This window comes from Pyxicephalus adspersus, chromosome 9 (assembly GCF_032062135.1).
Source record: "Pyxicephalus adspersus chromosome 9, UCB_Pads_2.0, whole genome shotgun sequence".
Taxonomy (NCBI): domain Eukaryota; kingdom Metazoa; phylum Chordata; class Amphibia; order Anura; family Pyxicephalidae; genus Pyxicephalus; species Pyxicephalus adspersus.
Genome location: NC_092866.1, coordinates 61,717,464 through 61,737,110, shown reverse-complemented (window position 1 = coordinate 61,737,110; position 19,647 = coordinate 61,717,464). Strand labels below are relative to the sequence as shown.

The window sequence follows — 19,647 nt, the reverse complement described above, 5'->3', positions numbered from 1 at the left end:
GAAGTTCATGCAATGTCTCTATGCAACATGAAGATAGTGGTGTTGCGCTGCACTGAAACTAATGCGCATGTATGTGGCCGCGCTATATTGGACAGAGTACTGCGCCATTTCTGCATCATAGAGCGCTTTCTCACAACAAAAAAGCTCCCTCGTGTTTTCTGTGCATATATGAGCATTTTATATTAAAAAAGCTCTTGCTATAGTGTTGTAGTGGTGTCAGTAGAGGCTTGTCTTTTAGCAGCCACCCCTGAAAGTATTTTACATGCCTCGTGCTATCATGGGCAGTAACCAAAGCTGGTCTTGCCGTGAGAGGAGGCTAAAAGTATAGTTTCAGTATCTAATGGAGAAGGGGGAGGTTTGGATGGTAAACTGGATGATGTTTGAACTTTAATCTATCACCCCTGTAAGAAGCATTGGAAGTATCCTTACTGGACTGATCACAAGACTGCAAATGTGCGCTCACCATTCATTCCTTTTAATTCTATATCTGATTAGAGCAGTGGTTTGTCTTTCCGGTCACTTATGCCTGAAATTTCCAGTCTGCTGCTTTAAATGGTATTAAATGATCAGAACATGGTCAAATTAAGATGCATGAAAGAACTGTATAAAGGCAGAAAATGTCACACAAATGACTCAAAGATAAATCCAAAGCTCAACAATAAATACACGATGGAGGCGGCTCACTGAAAATCAAATGAGACGTAGATAATGATCATCCAAAATCAGAAAATATGACCCAACGTGTCCAAAGAGAAGAGGTAGGAAATAAAAGGATAAATGATCCCTAAGTAGATCCAGGTGCCACCCGTTATCCAGATACTTGCAAAACAGCTGCCAGTAGTGAGAAATTGAGAGTCCATCAGCATATCCTTGTGTACTCCAGCTATCCATAGACCTACAGAAGAGGACTTGTCCGTTTCCATGCATACAGAATCTGGCTGTATTGACCAGGTGTCGAAGTGTAGAATTTTGATGTCTTTAAGGGGATCTCACTGAGGTGAAAATGATGGGGTCCTTAAGGACAACGAAAAGACCAAATGTTATGTACCCATGCAAAAGAGAAAATGCTGACACTCCGGTGTACGGCACAGCAGTCTACCAGACAGTTTTGGCTTTTACTCATTCAGTGCTCACATCTCTGAAACAAGGTCACCCCGTTGCTTCTACAAGTTCTCCAGCTTTGGGTTGTCTAAATTCCAAAGACTCTGCACTGCCTAGGTCTTATTCACTTTGTTTTGGTCATTATTTTGTGGACCATTCCGACTAGATCTAACCACGTCTTAAGATGTTATAACGGGATAATGCATTTGTCTCCAACGAATATGAATAAGCATTTGGAACCCCTTTCTAGGGCCATTCTTTGTAGCAGATCCTGGGTGTGACTTTACCTATTAAACCTTTTCTAGTGAAAGTTCTAACCCAGTGTTTCTTGACTTTTTTAAACATCAGGGAACCCTTGAAATAACTTTCAGAGCTTGGCAAATCTCTGCTATATTTCCTATATCCACAGCTCATAGTATGGTGGTCAGTGGCATAAAAGCTTCTTATGTGGCTGACCATTGGTAAGAATGTCACCCTTACAGATAGCCAAAAAGATAATTGGGGTCACTTAAACTAGCCTGAAAGTCACAAACTTCTCATTGGTCAAGGAACCCTGGTTGAGAAACACTGGGGTAACCACAGCGCCAGTTGATCCCTTGCTCATTAGCATTGAATTTAAGTTGAGATGTTTAGCTAAAGGCCTCCTGTCTCATTTTTCTCACGTCAGTACATATGGTCCAACTGAGGATTATTCTGCATAGCCGGTAATCAACTTCTCCTCCGACTGACCTTTGATGATATTATGAAGGATGCTACTGATGACAAGAACACACACCATCCTCAGGAAAGAGGAACAATTTGCCAAGTCTTCTCTGCAGTGTGCCGACAGTTGAAGATTGGAGTCCAGTTGCCTTCTCAACGGTGTGTTTAATTTGGAATCTTCAATTTAGCTATGTTGGGTGTGCCCATATCATTTGCCAAGGTCTTTATCAACATCACATGCATTATCCCCATAAGCATAACTGAATATACCACAACATCATGCAAGACTTTATGTCCCAAATTGCCCCTCAATTTGCAGATCGATCAGAAGCTGTAAGTGCATCTTCCAGATTCTACACCTGATTTGCCCTGGCCATCTGCTGCTGGGGCTGATACTGAGTCACTTCAGTTTTTGAATGGACAATTGGAAAGGCAGACATTCTTACTTGGCAACTTTTGGAGCCGGGAGGGTGGTCCCCACACCCATAGGTGTTCCAGGATCATGGGTGGATGATGGCTCCTCATTCAAATACGAACTGGACAAGTTTGTATCCAGATGCAAGCATTCTCTGGTGGATCAAGCAGACAACGTAGTGGCTCCATGAGATCTGACCTGATCAATGTTTTCCCCAGAACTGATCGACAGGATCGAGAACGGCTATCCAATGATCCTTATTGTGCCAAACTTATCCAAGGCAAGGAACTGCAGGCCCTGTCACATGGTCCGATTGTGCAGAGACAGAGATGGGATCACTGGATCTAAAAAAAAAAATCACAATAGAAATAAAAAGAAGAAACCAAAGAGAGCAAAATATAAGCAAATCAAATTCCAGCTTTAAATTGTTTCTCCAGTTTATTGAAATACACAATCGCAGTGATTTATACACATTGCAAAGAGTTTTAACAAACTCTTAGTGAAGACTCCTACCAGTTCTGAAGAAAGCCGTTTGCTTCAGAATGTCCTTTCCTCACTGATTTCTAAATTTGAGTAGTAAGTAAGTATGATCTCATGGGCAACTCATTCTTCTTCTAATGTGGAAAGCTGCACCACCAAAAAATTTGACCCTATTATAGGGTTTGCCACATCAGTCCTATATCTCTGGTCAGCAAGTGTTGCAGATAGCACAAATTATAAATTGACCCTGTCAGTAGCTTATGAAGATTTAAAAGAGACGTTCCTGCACTGATAGAGCTTTTATTCACATTTATTTATGCAAAACAATGCAGCCAGGTAACAAAGAGCTTCTCATTCAGGGTTGTTACATTTTCCAAAGATGATGTCTTTTTTTAGATTGGTGTATATCCAATCTGACTCAAATTCCAAAGGGGTTTTTGAAAATGGGGACATTGATTAACTATATGACTTTACAATTACATCATGTAATCATCATTATCTGTATATAAGAGGCAGATGAGCCTGTAGTTGGGTTGTCTAGGGTGATCTCTCCTGCATCCCGGCATGCCTAGGAATTCCTCTACTGCACTTTATAGTGAGTGTGTGCAGGAATACCTATCCTGCTGTTGGTGCGTCCAGTATTACCTATCCTGCTGTTGGTGTGTCTGAGAATACCTATCCTTCAGTAGTTGGGTCCAGGAATACCCCTATTGCAGTGAGTGTGTCCAATAATACCTATCTTTTAGAGCATAGGTCTGGGAATACCTACAATGGAGTGGGACATAGTGATCTCTTCTGCACCCAGGCATATCTCTATACCTGGCCTGCAGTTGGTGAGTCCAGCAATACCTACCCCACAGTGAGTGTGTCTGAAGAGACCCATACTGCAGTAGGTGTGTCGAATAATACCTATCATTCACCGAGTGGGTCCGGAAATACCCCTACTGCAGTGGGTATGTCTCAGAACACCTATCATGGAGTGGGTATAGCCAAGGTGATCTCTCTTGCACCCAGCCATGTCCAGAAATACCTATTAAAAAATGGGTGTGTGCAGGATTTATTCACTTCTCAAGAGCCAACACGAAACAAAGCATATTTCCAACATGCGGGAGATCCCCCTTGCATTTGGTAGGTGTCTCTACTGAAAGATTACCCCTAGCTTACTCTTCTGGTGACCACTATAAAATGTAGGATTTTTTATCCTTTTCTAAAAGATCTGGAATGACCCAGATTCACAATAAAAGTGTATCTTCCCCAGTCTTGGAGAACTTTAATAAATCAGACCCAATGTCAGAAAAAGTCATGACAAAGTGTGTTGGGAATAGTGGCATGATCCAGGATACCCATAAACAGGCAGATAACTACATTTCAGTTCTAAAAGAGTGTGGATAGGTTGGTGGGGCAATGATGAATCCTGTGACAGCTCATTAAAATGTGAGATTCTGGGATTTATTAAATAAAATTTTAGTATTTTACACTATGTGGGCCTTTATGCTTTCCAATGGGTGACAACTTTGGTATATTTGCTAACACACGAGTGGGACATTGCACTGGAGAAGACAGACGGAGCGGGAGGACATCAAAGGCATTCAGGTAGCATGTTTTTTCCTCCCTTTTCACCTGGTGTCCGTGGCAGTAAAACATTACCTTTCCTAGGGTGACAATGCTCACTCACGGCAATATAAACAATGCTTAGGCAGTGACATCACTCTAGAACAGGAAAAGTGTTCAAAGTACCTCTTTTTCTCTTGGCTGGGTCTACACGAACGTTTTTACACATGTAAACGTTCCTACTGCATTTATATGCATTTTATTAGCATATTAGGCGTGCCTTTAAAACGCTGGAAAATGTTTATGTCACGTTTTCCCGCTTTTTTAACGCTTTTACATTTCAAGTGCATATAAATGCGGTTTTCCAGCGTTAACCCTGCATTTTAACTTTTTAAATGTTGCAAGGAATGTTATAGATAATGCTCATGTACTGCTGGTGTAGATTAGCCTATTGGAATGCATGGGAATTTCAAACATGGGCTTTTAAAGCCCCAGGTTTAACGCTGGGGAAACCTCCCTCTAGACTAAGCCTTAAATAGAGAAGGGGCGGTTATTCTGTAATTCAGAGAGAATTAGGAACAATGTATCTGATAACAGTCAACACAGGAAGTGCAGATCACTGTATTTCCAGTTGGGGATTGTAGACATTGGAGATCTTAAGCTTTATCAGGCAGGGTCCTCTCCTCCTCCTTTGTCATTGTTTGTAGCCATCAGTCATTTGCAACCCCTATTTAATGTACAGGGTTGCATAATATGTTGGCGCTATATAAATACATTTAATAAGTAATAAAACAGCTTTACAACTTTTTTCACTTACCAAACAAAAACAGACTAAAAAAAAAAAAAAAAAAAGAATTTACATACACCTTAAAAAAATACACCTTAACAAGAAAACTTTTTTCTTATTTTTATTAAAGGTAAAGCAGACTTTTTTTTAGAATTTTTTGGAAAAAAGACAACAATCCTCTTTCTTTAATAAACAAGAGGTTCAAAAAAGCATATCGCGCATTTGCCTTAAATAAAGAAAATTATTGTTATCAAATAATGACGCAGCCACTAGCCGGGGCTCTTGATGTAACGAGGGTGGCAGCCAAATTCATCGCTTTCATTGGTGTCAATGGCATAACAGGCGTCGTCTTGGAAGAGAACGGGGGCTTGTTTGCCTTTATTGGATATGAAATATCGCTATCCAAGTTTTCGTTTGGATAAAATAGCTTTTGACAGGCCAATCCCTGGGAGTTTTTAAAGTGTCTGGGATACACAGCTCAACCCCAAAATTAAGTTGCAATGACATGATTGACAATGATCCTTTACTGAATCCCTGGATAATAGATTTTTATAAGCTCTGGAAAAGGCAAGGGAAACCACTTTTAGGTTTAGAGACCCCTTAAAAAATCTGGAATTCAAAAAATAAAAATAAAACCCCCAAAGCACTGAACCCCCCTCACAGCTCCCATTCAGTCAAAAGCTGTATCAGATCATCACGTCCAGTTGGTTCAGGACGTAAACATGGTTCAGGGCAAAAAGGAAACCAGCATGGCGCCCTCTAAATTTCTGACCGGTTCCTTTCTCTTTAGAGTCGGCTGACACGACTGCATAAAAAACGAGTAAGAAAAAAAGAAGTCTCTGTCTTTCTCTCTCTGCTGCACTCACGTGATTTCAGCAACAAATATATACATTTTTTTCTTTTTCCCTTTATTCTCTTTTGGGTTTGAAATATATACACTAAATACACAAGTGTGACGCTTCACACTCAATCGCTGTCATCAGATCCACGCTCTGACTTCTCATTGGTGGACATCTCCTGCTCTGACTCGTTTGCCGAGCCCCTGGCCGAACCCTCGTTGTCGGATTCCCTGTCTGATTGAGGACTACGAGATGCTGCCCGTGACTCGTTGTCTGAGCCCCCAGATCGGCTTCTTTTGGATTGGACGGAGCCGTTGTCTGATCCAGAGTCCGACCTTCGTCTTTTCCTTGGCCAGTTGTCTTCGGAATCCTCGCCCGATTGCTGAGATCTCTGAGGGCTACCTCCATCGCTTCCGGATTTGTTTCCGTTATCAGAGTCGCTGTCGGACATTATTCGTTTCCTGGATGGTCTGCCACCATCGTCTGAGTCGCTGTTGCTGTTTCTGGCATTTCTGTGGGAAGGGAGAATTGACAAGTTTGTTAAATGCAAATGTATTTTTAATATATATATTTATATATTTACCTATTTATAAAGAAGTAAAACTATTCATCAAAGTGGTGGATCCACACACAAATGTCTTTGAATAAAGCACAGAAAGATCAGAAGCTCTGACTTGCTGCCTGCATCAAAATTTCACTAATTTCTTGTGTGGTCACCAGAAAATGAAGAGTAAAGAAATCTTCCCTAACCAAACTCCTTCCCCACCCTTTCAAAATCTAGAGTTTTACATAGAAGCGAACATTCCCATTGAAACTACTGGAAGTGAAGGCCTTAGGGAGAGATTACTATTATTTTTATTACAGAACTACAGTGGGAAAGAATTTGGGGACTTATTTAGGTGATTGTAAAGTGAGCAAACAGCGGTCACCAATAGCAGAAAGGAGGTCCTGATTCCTCTATATAGATAGAATTGTGGAGTCACCATCACTAGAGGGGTCACCAGCAGCAGAAAGGATGTACTAGTAATGGTCCTGTTAAACACTGCTGGGGTGATTATAATAATCCAAGTGGGATGTTGAAGTCTTAGCACCAAGTTGGACAACTTTCTCTCTAAAAACAGCGGAGCAAAATGCTACATATATGCAGTGATACAATCTATAAGAGAGATTCAGTATAACATGGCATCTTAATTATTAAATCTCTTCTCACCCTTCATCAGCAATCTTCAGTTTGTCCTCATCTGAGGAGTCATCACTGGAGGAGATCATGGCTTTCGATTTGATTTTGCCTTTCATGGAGGCAGGAGTTCGCTCAACTTTAAGTGGCTAGAAAAGAAAATTCAGAATTATTGCACATTAACTTATTAGGATCCCATTTTTTTTACAACGTTTAAAAACTGCACAGCCTTAGCCTTATGTTACTAAGTGATTAAACAACGAGAGAATAAATACCTTCTCCTTCCTCTTTAGAGGTTTCTTTTTAGGTCGTGGACGATCCTCATCATCATCTGAGCCATCACCTGTCTTTGGAGGCCTGAAAGAAAATCAGTCACAATATTACTTATGTTCCAGTGCTTCCTTTGAAAATGTAGAGTATGCATGGCACACGCAGAGACCATTTGCATGTAAAGTTCAGGATTCGTACCTCTTCCTTCTCTTTTTCGTCTTCTTTTCTCCCTCCTCTCCTTCGCCACCCTCTCCGCTGTCGCTGCCACCCTTCTTCCTCTTCTTCTTTCTGGGCAGATCTTCGTCTGAGTCGTCGTTAACAAACTCCTCAAACTCCCCATTTTTTTTGGATTTCTGCGAATCACAAGAAATGGCACCTCATTACCTTCAGGAGGAACAATCATTGCACACAGAAACATCACCTCATTCACTCGAGATACAAATCACAAACCAAACAGCTTTGTCCTAGTGATTGCATACAGGATTAAAGCTGTTAAAATCTAATTTTATGTCTGTAGGCGACACTGAAGAATGAAGATAGCAATGTGCCTCTGTTTAATAATGTATTGGTCGGAAGAAAAAAAATTGAACATACCCGCCCTCCTCCGCCTCCTCGCTGCTTCTTCTCTTTGGGAGCCTCCATCTCTCCAGTGAACTGAAGGAGGTTTTTGGTCTTTTCCACATACTGAGCTCTCTGCTCCAGGAGTTTCTTCTGCTCCTCCTCCTCCTTCAGACGTTTCTCTTCCTGGAAAGGTAAAAGTCACATAAGATGAGACATCAAATCCATCATTATATAGGAAGCTAGCAAGAGTAATTGGATTTTGATGCACTTAAGCTAGTTATGCACAGAGATTTTTGCACAAAATAAATGTTTTTAGTGCCATCAAACAAAAACCTCCCTATTTATAAAGCATTCTACCAGTAAATGGCTGGCAATAGATTTTCTATAATAATTGGATTTTCTAACAAGCCTTTACCCTATGTGTCATATATTGTTATTAAAACCAACCATTCCAGACCTGGAACAAGTAAGCGAAGCACAAGCCGAAGTTATTGCCAGTAAACTGCTGCAACTGAATTTATATTCATCGCTAAACTTTCCCTACAGTGCCTAACTGTAGTAAAATAAAGGACCAGCTATAAAATAAAGTACCAAAGGGGGTTTCTGAAGGCAGAACAAGCTAAACGTTCATATAACTTTAGCTGTCTGTATGCATCTTGTTATCATATGTCTGTTACTTTGGAAAATATGTGATATAAAAGAGGCTGGGCAACCCATTCTAGGTTTAAATAATTGAGATAACCATAATGCTTTCTTGTACAAACTGGCACACAGCACCCACCTGTTCTTTAATCAGTTTCTGTCTTAGGAGTTCTCGCTCCTGCTCTTGTTTGGCTCGCAGCTCCTTCTCCTCTTCGTCCTGCTTGCGGGCGCGAGCTACGTGGTATTGTGCCTGGCTCAGGAGATCGGAACACTGCCTGCAATGTGGGATGGTGACCGTATTAGATATACACACATTGGTCTACAGCCGCCAATTCTGACAGCAGGATCAACTAATACATAAAGGTGCAGAATAGTATCTGGATCCACTTACCTGGCTTCAGAGGCAGCGAGAGCCAAATCAAAGCGCATCTTATCACCGACTTTGCTAAGGTAATTGAAATATCTGGAGGATAAAAGTATACCTAAAGTGACTTTAAATCCAACAACAAAAATGTAATACTGCACCATACCAGTCCTTAGATATGGTGGCTACTTTTCTTTTCTAGGAGATTTTTCTCTATGTATCCCACAATTTAGGACCCCATCTTACCTGTGAGCCAGTTCAAGCTCCTTAACAGCATTCAATACTTCCTTCAAGTTACTCTTTTCATCCTTCAGTACGGATGTTGCCAGTCTCTGGAGAACCAGGGCCACGTTGAACATGAGGACAGTGTCATTGGGTGCCACATGCCGAGCCTGCAGGTTGAAAGAAATGCAAGGTAAGAACAAGCAGCAAACATGCTGTCCATGATTTAGCAAGTGCCACCATATTGGCCTACAAGGTCATGCTGCAATTTATAACCCTTGAGCACTGAAAGTAACCTATAATAAATGCGGATTGTACAATTTATAGGCAGCATGAGGTCATCAACATGTAAACCTGTCCTAAATGTGAGAAATTTAAAGAGGGCAAAAAATTAAAAATTACAAATGTAGAGATCACATTCAGAAAAAAAATTAATGTAAAATTAGCCTTGCCCCATTAAAGTTTAAGAACCAATATAAAGGGGAGAATATAACAAGGTTTTCGAAGGACCATAGTTTAATGCTCACATAAAGTTATAATAGATGTCAATGTGCTTCTGAGTCTTGACAAGCTACCTGTGACTAATATCAGCCCTAAGTAACAAAACTCCTTACAAACCGCTGTCTACTCTTTGGACAATGAGAGTGTATATTCATTCTGTTGCGATCCTTCCTATACTCTTCTCTTTCTGTGAACTGTTTAAATCTTACGACCACTCAAGTACCTAAAAATGTCAGATTTAGGAGCAGTTTGCTCACAATGCATAATTGTGAACATGAAATTTACTGACAAACGATATTTTCTTCAGTACAGGGGACTGTGAAAAGACAATACAACAACAAATATGAAGCAATGTCATGTGCAATGCCATCAAAAAAAGTCTTTAGTTTTCTTCTAATAAGTATATGACTGCAATAAAGTGTTTAAGTTTCCATTTGTGCGTACAGTTTTTAGATGTACACACAAATAGTTTCACAAATCCTCTATTACCTTCAGCAAGATCTGTTTGCATTCCTGAAGCTTGCCGCATTTGAACAGCGCTCGGGCCAAGTAAAGCAGGACCTCTGTGTTCTGGTGTTTGTAGAACTTGCGCAGACAGTTTTCATACTAACAAAAGAAATTAATAATCGCTGTTAGAGCAATAATTAGAATGCAAGAAAAACATAAGTAGAGGTTTAGATGTGCAACAAGAAAGCTTCAAAGCCTCTTTAGGCCTACTAAAGAGAAAAAAGAAAAAGAGGGAGAGAGAGACACATAGAACTTCACATGCAGTCACATAATAATGTAAAGTTCTTTCCCTTTTGCCACGAAGAACAGGAGAATTTAATGTTTGTAGAGAATTTCCATACAGTGGGGAATCTCAAAGTGATTTGTGAGTGTCACGCTTAGCTCACAACTGGTGTAGTTTATTACTAGCAATGATCATTATTGGGCTTGTGTTTCCAAGTTTCGCTTAACATACCATTTGCACAGCACTAATGAACTGTTTCTGCTCCACGTAGATGTGCGCCAGGTTCAACCAGACGTCGCTAATATCTGCTGTTGCCTCTCTAACCTGGGCGAAGACATCGCGGGCCTCACGGACATAACCTTTGTGTGCCAGAACAGCTCCTAAACAAAAGTAATGATCCGAAAGTTATGGCTCAGGTTACTGTATACAACAATTATTTCAGCAATACACCCACACAACACAGCGCAGACACATGCAGCCAGCAGATGCTGTGGACAACCTGTATGTACCCAGATCTAGCAAAAAGAAAGGAACATACCAATGCCGTTTGCTGCATAGAGATTCTTGGAGTCATTCCTGAGCACCTGCTTGTATATAGCCAATGCACGATCCTGATGCCGCTTTTCCTAAATGAGGAAAAAAAATAGAAAAGTGTACAACATATGTATTAATTTAGAAAACATCTCCCTACAGCAAAGTGATTGTGGATTCCCAAAACATGAAAAAATTGTCCTGCCCACCGCTGACATAACATACCTTCTCTCTGTCACGAGTGGGCTGATGTAGAGTCTGCAACCACACATTGCCCAAAGCTAACATGGAGTATGTGTCATTCTGGGTGGATGGCTGCTTCAGAATTCTCTCAAACTTCTTCTGTCCCGGTCCCCATTCCTGCTTTGCCAAGTGCAGGTTCCCAATCAAAGACCAGGCATCTGGATGATCCTGAAAATCAGAAAAATGTCATACAGTCACTTCACATATCTTAGCTTGGCCACAGGACAAGAGATCTGTGTTGGAATTTCACTTTACCTGATTAATTTGCAGGGCTTCTTTAAACCAGTCAGAAGCCTCATAGAAGTTTCCTTTATCTCGTGCCATTGCACCAAGACGCAAATAACCTGATAGATGGAGAACAATGCTGAAGGTCAATTTTTATTACACTTCACCTTCACTGATTCCTCCCCATCCCTCTATGCTTATATTCTGCCTTTCCTGGTTCCTCCCCCTATCAACATAATTGAATAAAAAAAATTTCCATTTTTCCTACATACATACAAGCGAAGCTTCACTACACAATGAAAGGAGATAATCGCTGGGTGGGGGCCATCATGGTACAGCTTCCTTAAAATATTACAGCACTTTTCTCTGGTACTTTTAGGAGCCCTCTGCTTTACTGCAAGCTGTGGGTTGGCTTCAGGGAGCATTTATAATAACTAAAATATATTAAAACCCCTTCATGAGTGGAAAAGTGGGCGTTCCATTGCCAATCACATTTGCTTGCAAACAAACCTAGATTGAGTGCCGGGGTGGGGGAATTGTTTGCCCTTAAATGAGCTTTAGAGGTTTTTGGCACTACCACCATTGCGCGCCCAGGTTACTTGCCCAGGTACCACTTCTCATCTTTCCTTAACACGACTTTCTATAGGGAAATTACTTCTGCTTGAAATTTTGAATATTTTTATCCTACATATTGGAAGTACCGCTATCTGTATAGGAACAGTAGAATATACACATCGGCCCAACTTTTGTTCATGTTTGACATCCTTTAGTGTTCAAGTAAAATTTATAATATATAATATACCAGGCCCCCAACTTACAGTCCACGTAGTTAGGATGTTCTCTCAGAATGTTCTTGTAGAGTCTCTCTGATTCGTGAAATTCACACAAAGCCTCAAACAATCTGGCCAGATTGTAGGTAGTTGTGACAGAGATGGCACTGTAATAATGTTCATCATGTTCTGCTTCTGCTTTGGCGCGGTCCAAGGATGCCACAAAGTATTTCTACAAAGACAGTGATACTACCCATTTATTATCGATGACAAATAACACAAAAAAGTTCATCCCTATTTAATTTAATTACTATAAAAGCAAATATAAGATTGTTTAATTCTTTAATTGTTCGATTCCCGGCATTTCTGTGGAACTGCCTTTTATTGATCATTTGCCACTCACCAAGTCTTAAATAAATCCTGTTTATTAATATTATTAATAATAACCTCACTCTGGGGGAAGTTTCTTCCCCTTTTGAGTGGCACACGGCTCTCCGCACATGCGCCCTCCAGAGTCCGCAAATTTAGTGGTCCGTGAGCTCCAAAAGGTTGGCAACCACTGCTCTACAATACAATTACAAATGACAAATCTGTGTGTTCTAATTGTCTTTTAAAATTTAAAAAGAAAAGTTCATCTTTAGTTATGTCCTGCAGGATCCCTAAGTGGGGGTTTCAGCTTAGAAGAGTTTTAAGGTCAATGAAGGGGACAGCTATCTTTAATATGACCTTCCGCTGCTATCAATCAATATCCTAAAACATGGACCTTGTCACTGAGATCCATTTTAAAGGTGAAGTTGTTTCATAGACATGGTGGTTGGAAAGCCACACTGTGCTATGTTGACTTTGGAACTCGGAAGCTGGCGAAGAACAAAAAAAAGTTGGTATGAAAATCATATAAGAATAATTAAAGGCCAGACATATGACCTGGTAAAGTCTCACCACTGGCTTTTCTTCAACCTTTGCACCAAACTGCAAGGATAGTTTGGTGGGGCTTTGCTGGCTACACACTGTGGCCCAACTTTTATGAACACAGTGCAAAACACAAAGCCCCTCAGTCATTTTGAAAAGGACTCCCATGCCAATTATTGTATGCATTCACCTTATTATTTCATTTGCGACACCCCTTACTTCGTATTGTACCGTGGAAGGTGTTACTACCATAAAAATGGCAATACCTTAGCTTCACCCAGGTTTCCCAGGCGGAAATGAAGAGCGCCCACATTGTTAAGAATCTCCGGAGGAACGTCAGCCTGAACCTTTTCCTGCAGAATTCGTGTGGCTGTACCGTATGCAGACAAAGCATTCTGTAAAAACAAAAATGGTTAGGTTCCACATCCAATGTACTCAATAGAGGATCAACAGGAAGAAAGAAAACCGATCTTTACCTGTATGTCTGTCTGCTCCAAAATCTGTGCAAGCTCAATCCAAGCCTCCACATCATCTGGATACTGCTCCGTGACCTTCTTTAGGTGGCTCTGTTGTGGAAGGGGAATGGAATTATTCATAATCAAGTTACACAATTACTAACAGACAGCTTACAAAAAGCATCCAGTCCATGAACAAACCTTTGCGGTGTCACGTTTCTCCTGGTCATCAGATCCGGCATACAGAGAGCCCAGAATTTTCATAGTCTCGTAGTTATTGGGATAAGCCTTCAGGACCTTTTCAAAGCACTGTGCGGCATTCTCCTTATCTCCTCTGTAAATATACATCTGGCCCAAGCCGAAGAACGGCAGCACAAAAGAGGCTGCAGCAAACTGTGTGGCCTGATAGTAATACTGAAACGCCTGGTCGTAATCCTCCTGGATATGAGAAATGACAGGGATGGAACAATTAATTTCTGCCTCTCAAACTTATTCATTTAAGTCGCTTGTAAGGTAACGACCAATACCATAAGGAGCATTCTTCCCTCTGATTAACAATAAAGGGGTCCTTCTCCTACTACAAATGTAAGGGGGCCCTTTCCCCATTGGCCATACATCAACAATACATCTGCAGTTTTACCCGTGACTGGGATAATCACAAGTCTCAGCACATTCTGTCTGTCACAAGTTTACACTGCTTAGGACGTGCAGTTTTAAACTACTGATAACTTACAGTTTTTTTAGCACTTGCAGGTAATTCTGTACTGCAAAAAACAGATTGGTTTACTGAAGAACAACAGATTCTATGAATCCCTGACTATATTATAGTTTACACAATTTAAAGAGAGTTTAAAACATTCAGAATGTTATTATTGTTTCCATAAATCACACTATCATACCTGGACATGGAATGACCTAGCCAGCTGGTAGCAGCTCTCCGCTTGCATAGCTTCAACTTCTGTGTTGTGAAATGCATGGAGGGCCAAGTGTTGCACTTTGCTGTAATCCTGCAGGAGAAATTCAATTCAGTATGAGGAAAAACAACAAGTTTTCATAATTCTTACTTTATGGGGGCCTTAAAAGAGACAAAAAGTGCAGCTTTTGAAGGGGAATCAGATAGCATATTATTAGATACTTACTATTTACTAAATAGTAAATATTTTCTATTACTATATTCTTACTACTTAGATGCTTACTATTAAACTCACAAGTTTCTGCCGAGATCTTGGGGAATGTGGAGCTCTTCAAATCTTGCTAGGAAGACATTCCAAGGACTGTGGTGCAGTGTCTTCTGGCACAAGATTTGGAGGGCTCATCATTCCCTAGGACCTTGGTGTTAGGATATCAGCATGAGGAATAAGGTAAGGTAACTTGCTCTTTTCAACCACCTTAGATGAACAAACATTAAGCCCTTGCATTTTTTTCAAACTTGTCTGAGTGATCTACTCACCAAGAATCCCCTCAAAGTGTCTCACCTTTTTAAAGAAGAAATGGTTGGCGAGGTGGTTGAGCACCATAGGGTTACTCGGGTCAATGGTGTATGCTTTTGACAGTAGTTGAACTCCATTTTTAATAGAATCGGCCTAGGGAAAAACAAAATGTGGGTTAAAAAAAACACCATAGAACAAGAAATAGAACAGAAGTGAAAGAACATAAGTAAAAGATTGTGCTAACACAAGGGCACTATGTGTGCTTTGCTTAAAAAAAACAAAAAAAAAAACAAAAAAAAAACAGATTATTGATAAACCCAATCTAAAAACCTGAAATAAACTTCAATCTAATTCCAAAACTTCTTTTCAATCATTCAATCATTTAGGTCACTGGTTTTTATTAAAAAATGTATACCTGGTAAGTGTGCCTTAGGGTCATTGTCAGGAGCTTCCTGCTATGGGGGACAATATACACTACAAGCAGCCATGCACACATCATGGTCAACCATTGTCATTTATTAGGAATTCAGTTCAGAACAGTGATGAGTAGTTAAAGCTGCATAGACTGAATGAGAACTGGAAGCGGATGAAAAATGCGGGAAATCAGCAACATTAAAAAGGGGAAAAATAACAGTTTATGATACACAGTGCATAGAACAAACTAAAATGTCAGCCAGTTAGAGCTCACATCATTTTTTTTTATCTACATACAACTTGTACATAGATGTTGTTTGTGTCCATAATGCATTGTGAAGTCATGTGATCCCATGAACATTATCAAGTCAGCTATTACCGATTAATGCAATTTGTACACTATCACTGCTACTCATACTGCCTGGTTATGTGATCTTAAAGTTTCTTAACCTCCCTGGCAGTCTAATTATGTCAGTATTTTTACGCCAAAAAGCGGTACATTGTTTTGCATGGATATTTATTTTACATAGTAGGTATATAATTCTTAGGCAAACCTCAACGAAATATGTCCAATATTTAATAATAAACTTTAAATAGCAAAAACACAAAAATCTGTTAAAACAAGGGTGCATAAAAATACTGAAACCTGTAATAAAACTGTACAGTAACATGTATATTATATAAATATATATATATATATATATATATATATATATATATATAGATATTATAAAATGATTACTTTGTATTAGTGTCAATAGGTATTTTGTATTGAATCCAATATAAAATTATTTGAATTTCCAGCCGCACCTCCTGCAGGCACCAACGTCACCGGGAACTCCCGGGAAACGTCTGTGCACTTGCCGGCAGAAGATGAGAAGAGGATGATGCGGGCCGAGGATGGGATCTGGTGGGCAGGATGCTGGAGGATGCCGATGGGACAAGGTAAGTCTTTTTTTTTTAATGTTTTTAGCTACCCCCGAGTGTGGCTTGGGGTTACCGCCAGGGAGGTTAAAATTATAAAGTGCTATAAATAAGGCTTATTTAATTAAAATAAAAAATGTATTGTCAGTATGTCCACTTACCTCTTTGTTGTTCAGCTCAAGGACGGCTAAGCCCACCAGGGCTCCGACACATTTCGGGTTAAGCTCCAGAGCACGACCAAAGGCAAGACGAGCCTTGTCAAGCTTGTTCAGTTTTACAAAACAGTGGCCCATGCCTAAGCGGACTCCAGCTGCAGAGCAAACACACCATTTGTATCAGATACAGGAAAGAAATAACATTTTTTTTACATAAAGCAAACTACTAACAAAATATGGGGGACTGAGTGGTGGTCTCCAGAGATGTACCCTAACAGGAAGGCCATGCAAACACATCACAGACTTCCGTAAATTGACATCATTACATGGCTCTGTAAAAGCAGTTTGCACAGGAACCATCACACAGCTAATTGCTTTAAGTATAGGCAATGAAATGTCTCTAGCCCAATTCATCCATGTGCATTATTGGCACAGTGCAGTATCAGCTAGTGATGTCAGGAAGAAGGAAGCTTTGATATCGAATACTCACCAGGACACCCAGGGTTGGTACGTAAAGCTTTCTTGTAGTAGGCAAGGGCCCCTCTGTAGTCTTTCTTGTTGAATGAGATACAAGCTTTACCTGAAAGAAAAGTTATGTATGAATGAGGAGCAAGATTCCAGAACACCTTGCCCTGCACAAATACAACAGCGACATTGAGTACCTACCAAGCAAAGCCGGGATGTTGTTTGGAGACTGGTTAAGCACAAAGTGAAACTGGGCATCAGCCTGGTCCATCTTGTCTCCTTCTAGAAGACAGAAGCAGGCTCTTCCAAGCAAGTGATTCTGGGAGAAAAAAAAAAGCAATCAGGTTTATAATAACATAGAGAACATGTCATGTTGTGTTTATCACTCCTCCACTAACCAAGTGCCCAATAGAACAACTTACTTCTCTAAGTGAATAAAAGAGCATTGCCCGTTTATTTCAGCAACACCCAGTGACAAGTATTGGGGTATTCTGTTCTACCTTACCATCAGACAAAATTGTAGGGGTATAAAGTAAGTCACTTTGTCTATTCAGCATAAAGAGATGGGTTCTCTTCACTTCTTTCTTTGTGCTTCACCTGTAGAAATGCAAATCTCTTAGATTGTAAGCTCTTCAGGGCAGGGTCGACTCCTCCTCCTGTATCTGTCTGTCATTTACAGCCCCTATTTAATGTACAGCACTGTGTAATATGTTGGTGCTATATAAATATTATTTAATAATAATAATGTCTTTCATATCTGTTTTGGAGCTTACACAGGAATAGTGACTTCCCTTTATTCCCATGTGACACTAATTGGCCAATAAGGTCAGAGCCCTCCATTCAGGGACTCCTTAATACAGGGTGTTATTTAGAGCTAGGACAGTGGGTGAGAGGATTTCCATATCAAGAGAAACGAAACAAGCAAAGTAACCGATTCTCCATCAGTTAAATTTAAAGCACATGGTCACGTGTATGACCCTTTCTATTCCCTCTTTACATACTGATCTATATGTTACCCCCCCCCCCCGCCCTAATTAACCTCCTGAGCGGTAATCCAAACCCAAGCAACACTCGGGGTAGCTAAAAAAAAGTAATAAATAAAGCATCCTCCAGTGTCCAGCCCATCCGATAACATCCTCCGGATGCGTCCTCTTCCTTCGATCTGTCCCCCCGTGAGTGCGCTGATGTTCCCCGGGAGTTCCCGGTGACATTGGTTCGTGCAGCCGTCGCTAGGCGAGCAGCGGGAATTTCACATTTTTTTTATTGCATTCAATACTAAATAACTATTGAAAGCAATACACTGGATTTATATGTTTAAAAGCAGTACATTGTCCTTCATGAAAATTTATTTTACAGTATAATATAATAAAATGAGTATAATAAAGTTGAAAACACAAAATCATGTCAAAGTTTATTAGTTTTTTTTTTATTTATTATTTTGACATGATTTTGTGTTTCAAGCTTTATTATACTCATACTATTATATTATACTGGAAAATAAATTTTCATTAAGGACAATGTACCGCTTTTAGACATATAAGTCCAGAAGAAATGAACCGCCCAGGATGTTAAAAGTGGAACCTTCAAACCACCACTACCACCTCTAGTTCCCCAAGTGAATACATTGACATACAATACCATGAACATAGCAGAGCCAAAAGCCACTTACCTGGTCGTACATGATAATCTTGTCGGCCATTGTATACAGCAAGGTGGCCTGTGTGATCAGCTCCTTCTTGCCGTCTTTGTTCTTCTCCTTGCGAGCCTGTTGGACATAGTAGGCTGCCAAAGTATCCAGACAAGTCATCTGGTCTTTCTCGTGGTCCCTGTAATCCAAGTTGCCATCTATGCGAGCCGCTTCTAGCAGCTTCACAAAATCCTCCGTCTTCCCCTGCTTGTAATACTCCAACTAGAAAGAGAATCATCACATAATACATAAAAATTGGTCTATTGATGGTACATGTTGGTGTTTAGAATATTCAGAGTCACTAGAGTGTCAGCTCCTCTGGCGCAGATACCAAAGTGACTGACTTAGTGTTTTCTGTACAGCACTGCGGTATATGTCAGAGCTATATAAATGTATAACAATGGTGTGTGACTGTGAGGTGACAGACTGTAAGCTCCTCTGGTGAAGATAATAATGTTAAGGGTTTATTGTTCAGTGTACAGCACTGTGGAATATGTCGGAGATATATAAAGATCTAATAATAATGCAGTCTCTGGTGCAGATAGTGGTGGGACTGGGTACATATTTTCTGTACAGCAGTGCAGTATATGTTAGAGCTATATAAATGTATAAAAATAGTGTGTGACTGTGGGGGGACATTAGAGTGTAAGCTCTTCTGGTAAGGATAATTATGTGATTGGCTTAGTTGTCCCTGTACAGCATTGCGGTACATGTCAGAGATATATAAATGTATAATAATAGTGTGTGACTGTGGGATGGACATTAGAGTGTCAGCTCCTCTGTACAGAGACTGATAGGACTGGCTCAGTGTTCTTTGTACAGCACTATGGTATATGTCAGAGCTATAAAAAAAAATATAATAGTAGCGTGTGACTGTGAGGGGACATTAGTGTCAGCTCCTCTGTACAGAGACTGATAGGACTGGCTCAGTGTTTTTTGAACAGCACTATGGTAAATGTCAGAGCTATAAAAAAAAGTATATTAGTAGTGTGTGACTGTGAGGGGACAGTGTCAGCTCCTCTGTACAGAGACTGATAGGACTGGCTCAGTGTTCTCTGTACAGCACTATGGTATATGTCAGAGCTATATAAATGTAT

At 40.2% G+C, this 19,647-nt stretch overlaps 1 protein-coding gene across 1 annotated transcript in view; it reads right to left on the bottom strand.

Annotated features, from left to right (window-relative positions):
• Positions 1-5,143: 5,143 nt before the first annotated feature.
• CTR9 (CTR9 homolog, Paf1/RNA polymerase II complex component) overlaps positions 5,144-19,647 on the bottom strand; it is a 16,449-nt gene continuing 1,945 nt past the window's right edge. The window contains exons 3-25 of the mRNA XM_072422266.1: positions 18,533-18,772; positions 17,065-17,182; positions 16,889-16,978; positions 16,405-16,553; positions 14,951-15,058; positions 14,375-14,482; positions 13,677-13,913; positions 13,497-13,586; positions 13,287-13,415; positions 12,160-12,343; positions 11,372-11,460; positions 11,099-11,284; positions 10,881-10,968; positions 10,574-10,722; positions 10,102-10,218; positions 9,136-9,281; positions 8,917-8,988; positions 8,665-8,800; positions 7,917-8,066; positions 7,521-7,675; positions 7,328-7,409; positions 7,086-7,201; positions 5,144-6,387 (exon numbers count right to left, since the gene is read on the bottom strand). Coding sequence (XP_072278367.1) covers positions 6,003-6,387; positions 7,086-7,201; positions 7,328-7,409; positions 7,521-7,675; positions 7,917-8,066; positions 8,665-8,800; positions 8,917-8,988; positions 9,136-9,281; positions 10,102-10,218; positions 10,574-10,722; positions 10,881-10,968; positions 11,099-11,284; positions 11,372-11,460; positions 12,160-12,343; positions 13,287-13,415; positions 13,497-13,586; positions 13,677-13,913; positions 14,375-14,482; positions 14,951-15,058; positions 16,405-16,553; positions 16,889-16,978; positions 17,065-17,182; positions 18,533-18,772 — 3,324 coding nt within the window. The 3' untranslated portion in view covers positions 5,144-6,002. The remainder of the gene's footprint in view (positions 6,388-7,085; positions 7,202-7,327; positions 7,410-7,520; positions 7,676-7,916; positions 8,067-8,664; positions 8,801-8,916; positions 8,989-9,135; positions 9,282-10,101; positions 10,219-10,573; positions 10,723-10,880; positions 10,969-11,098; positions 11,285-11,371; positions 11,461-12,159; positions 12,344-13,286; positions 13,416-13,496; positions 13,587-13,676; positions 13,914-14,374; positions 14,483-14,950; positions 15,059-16,404; positions 16,554-16,888; positions 16,979-17,064; positions 17,183-18,532; positions 18,773-19,647) is intronic.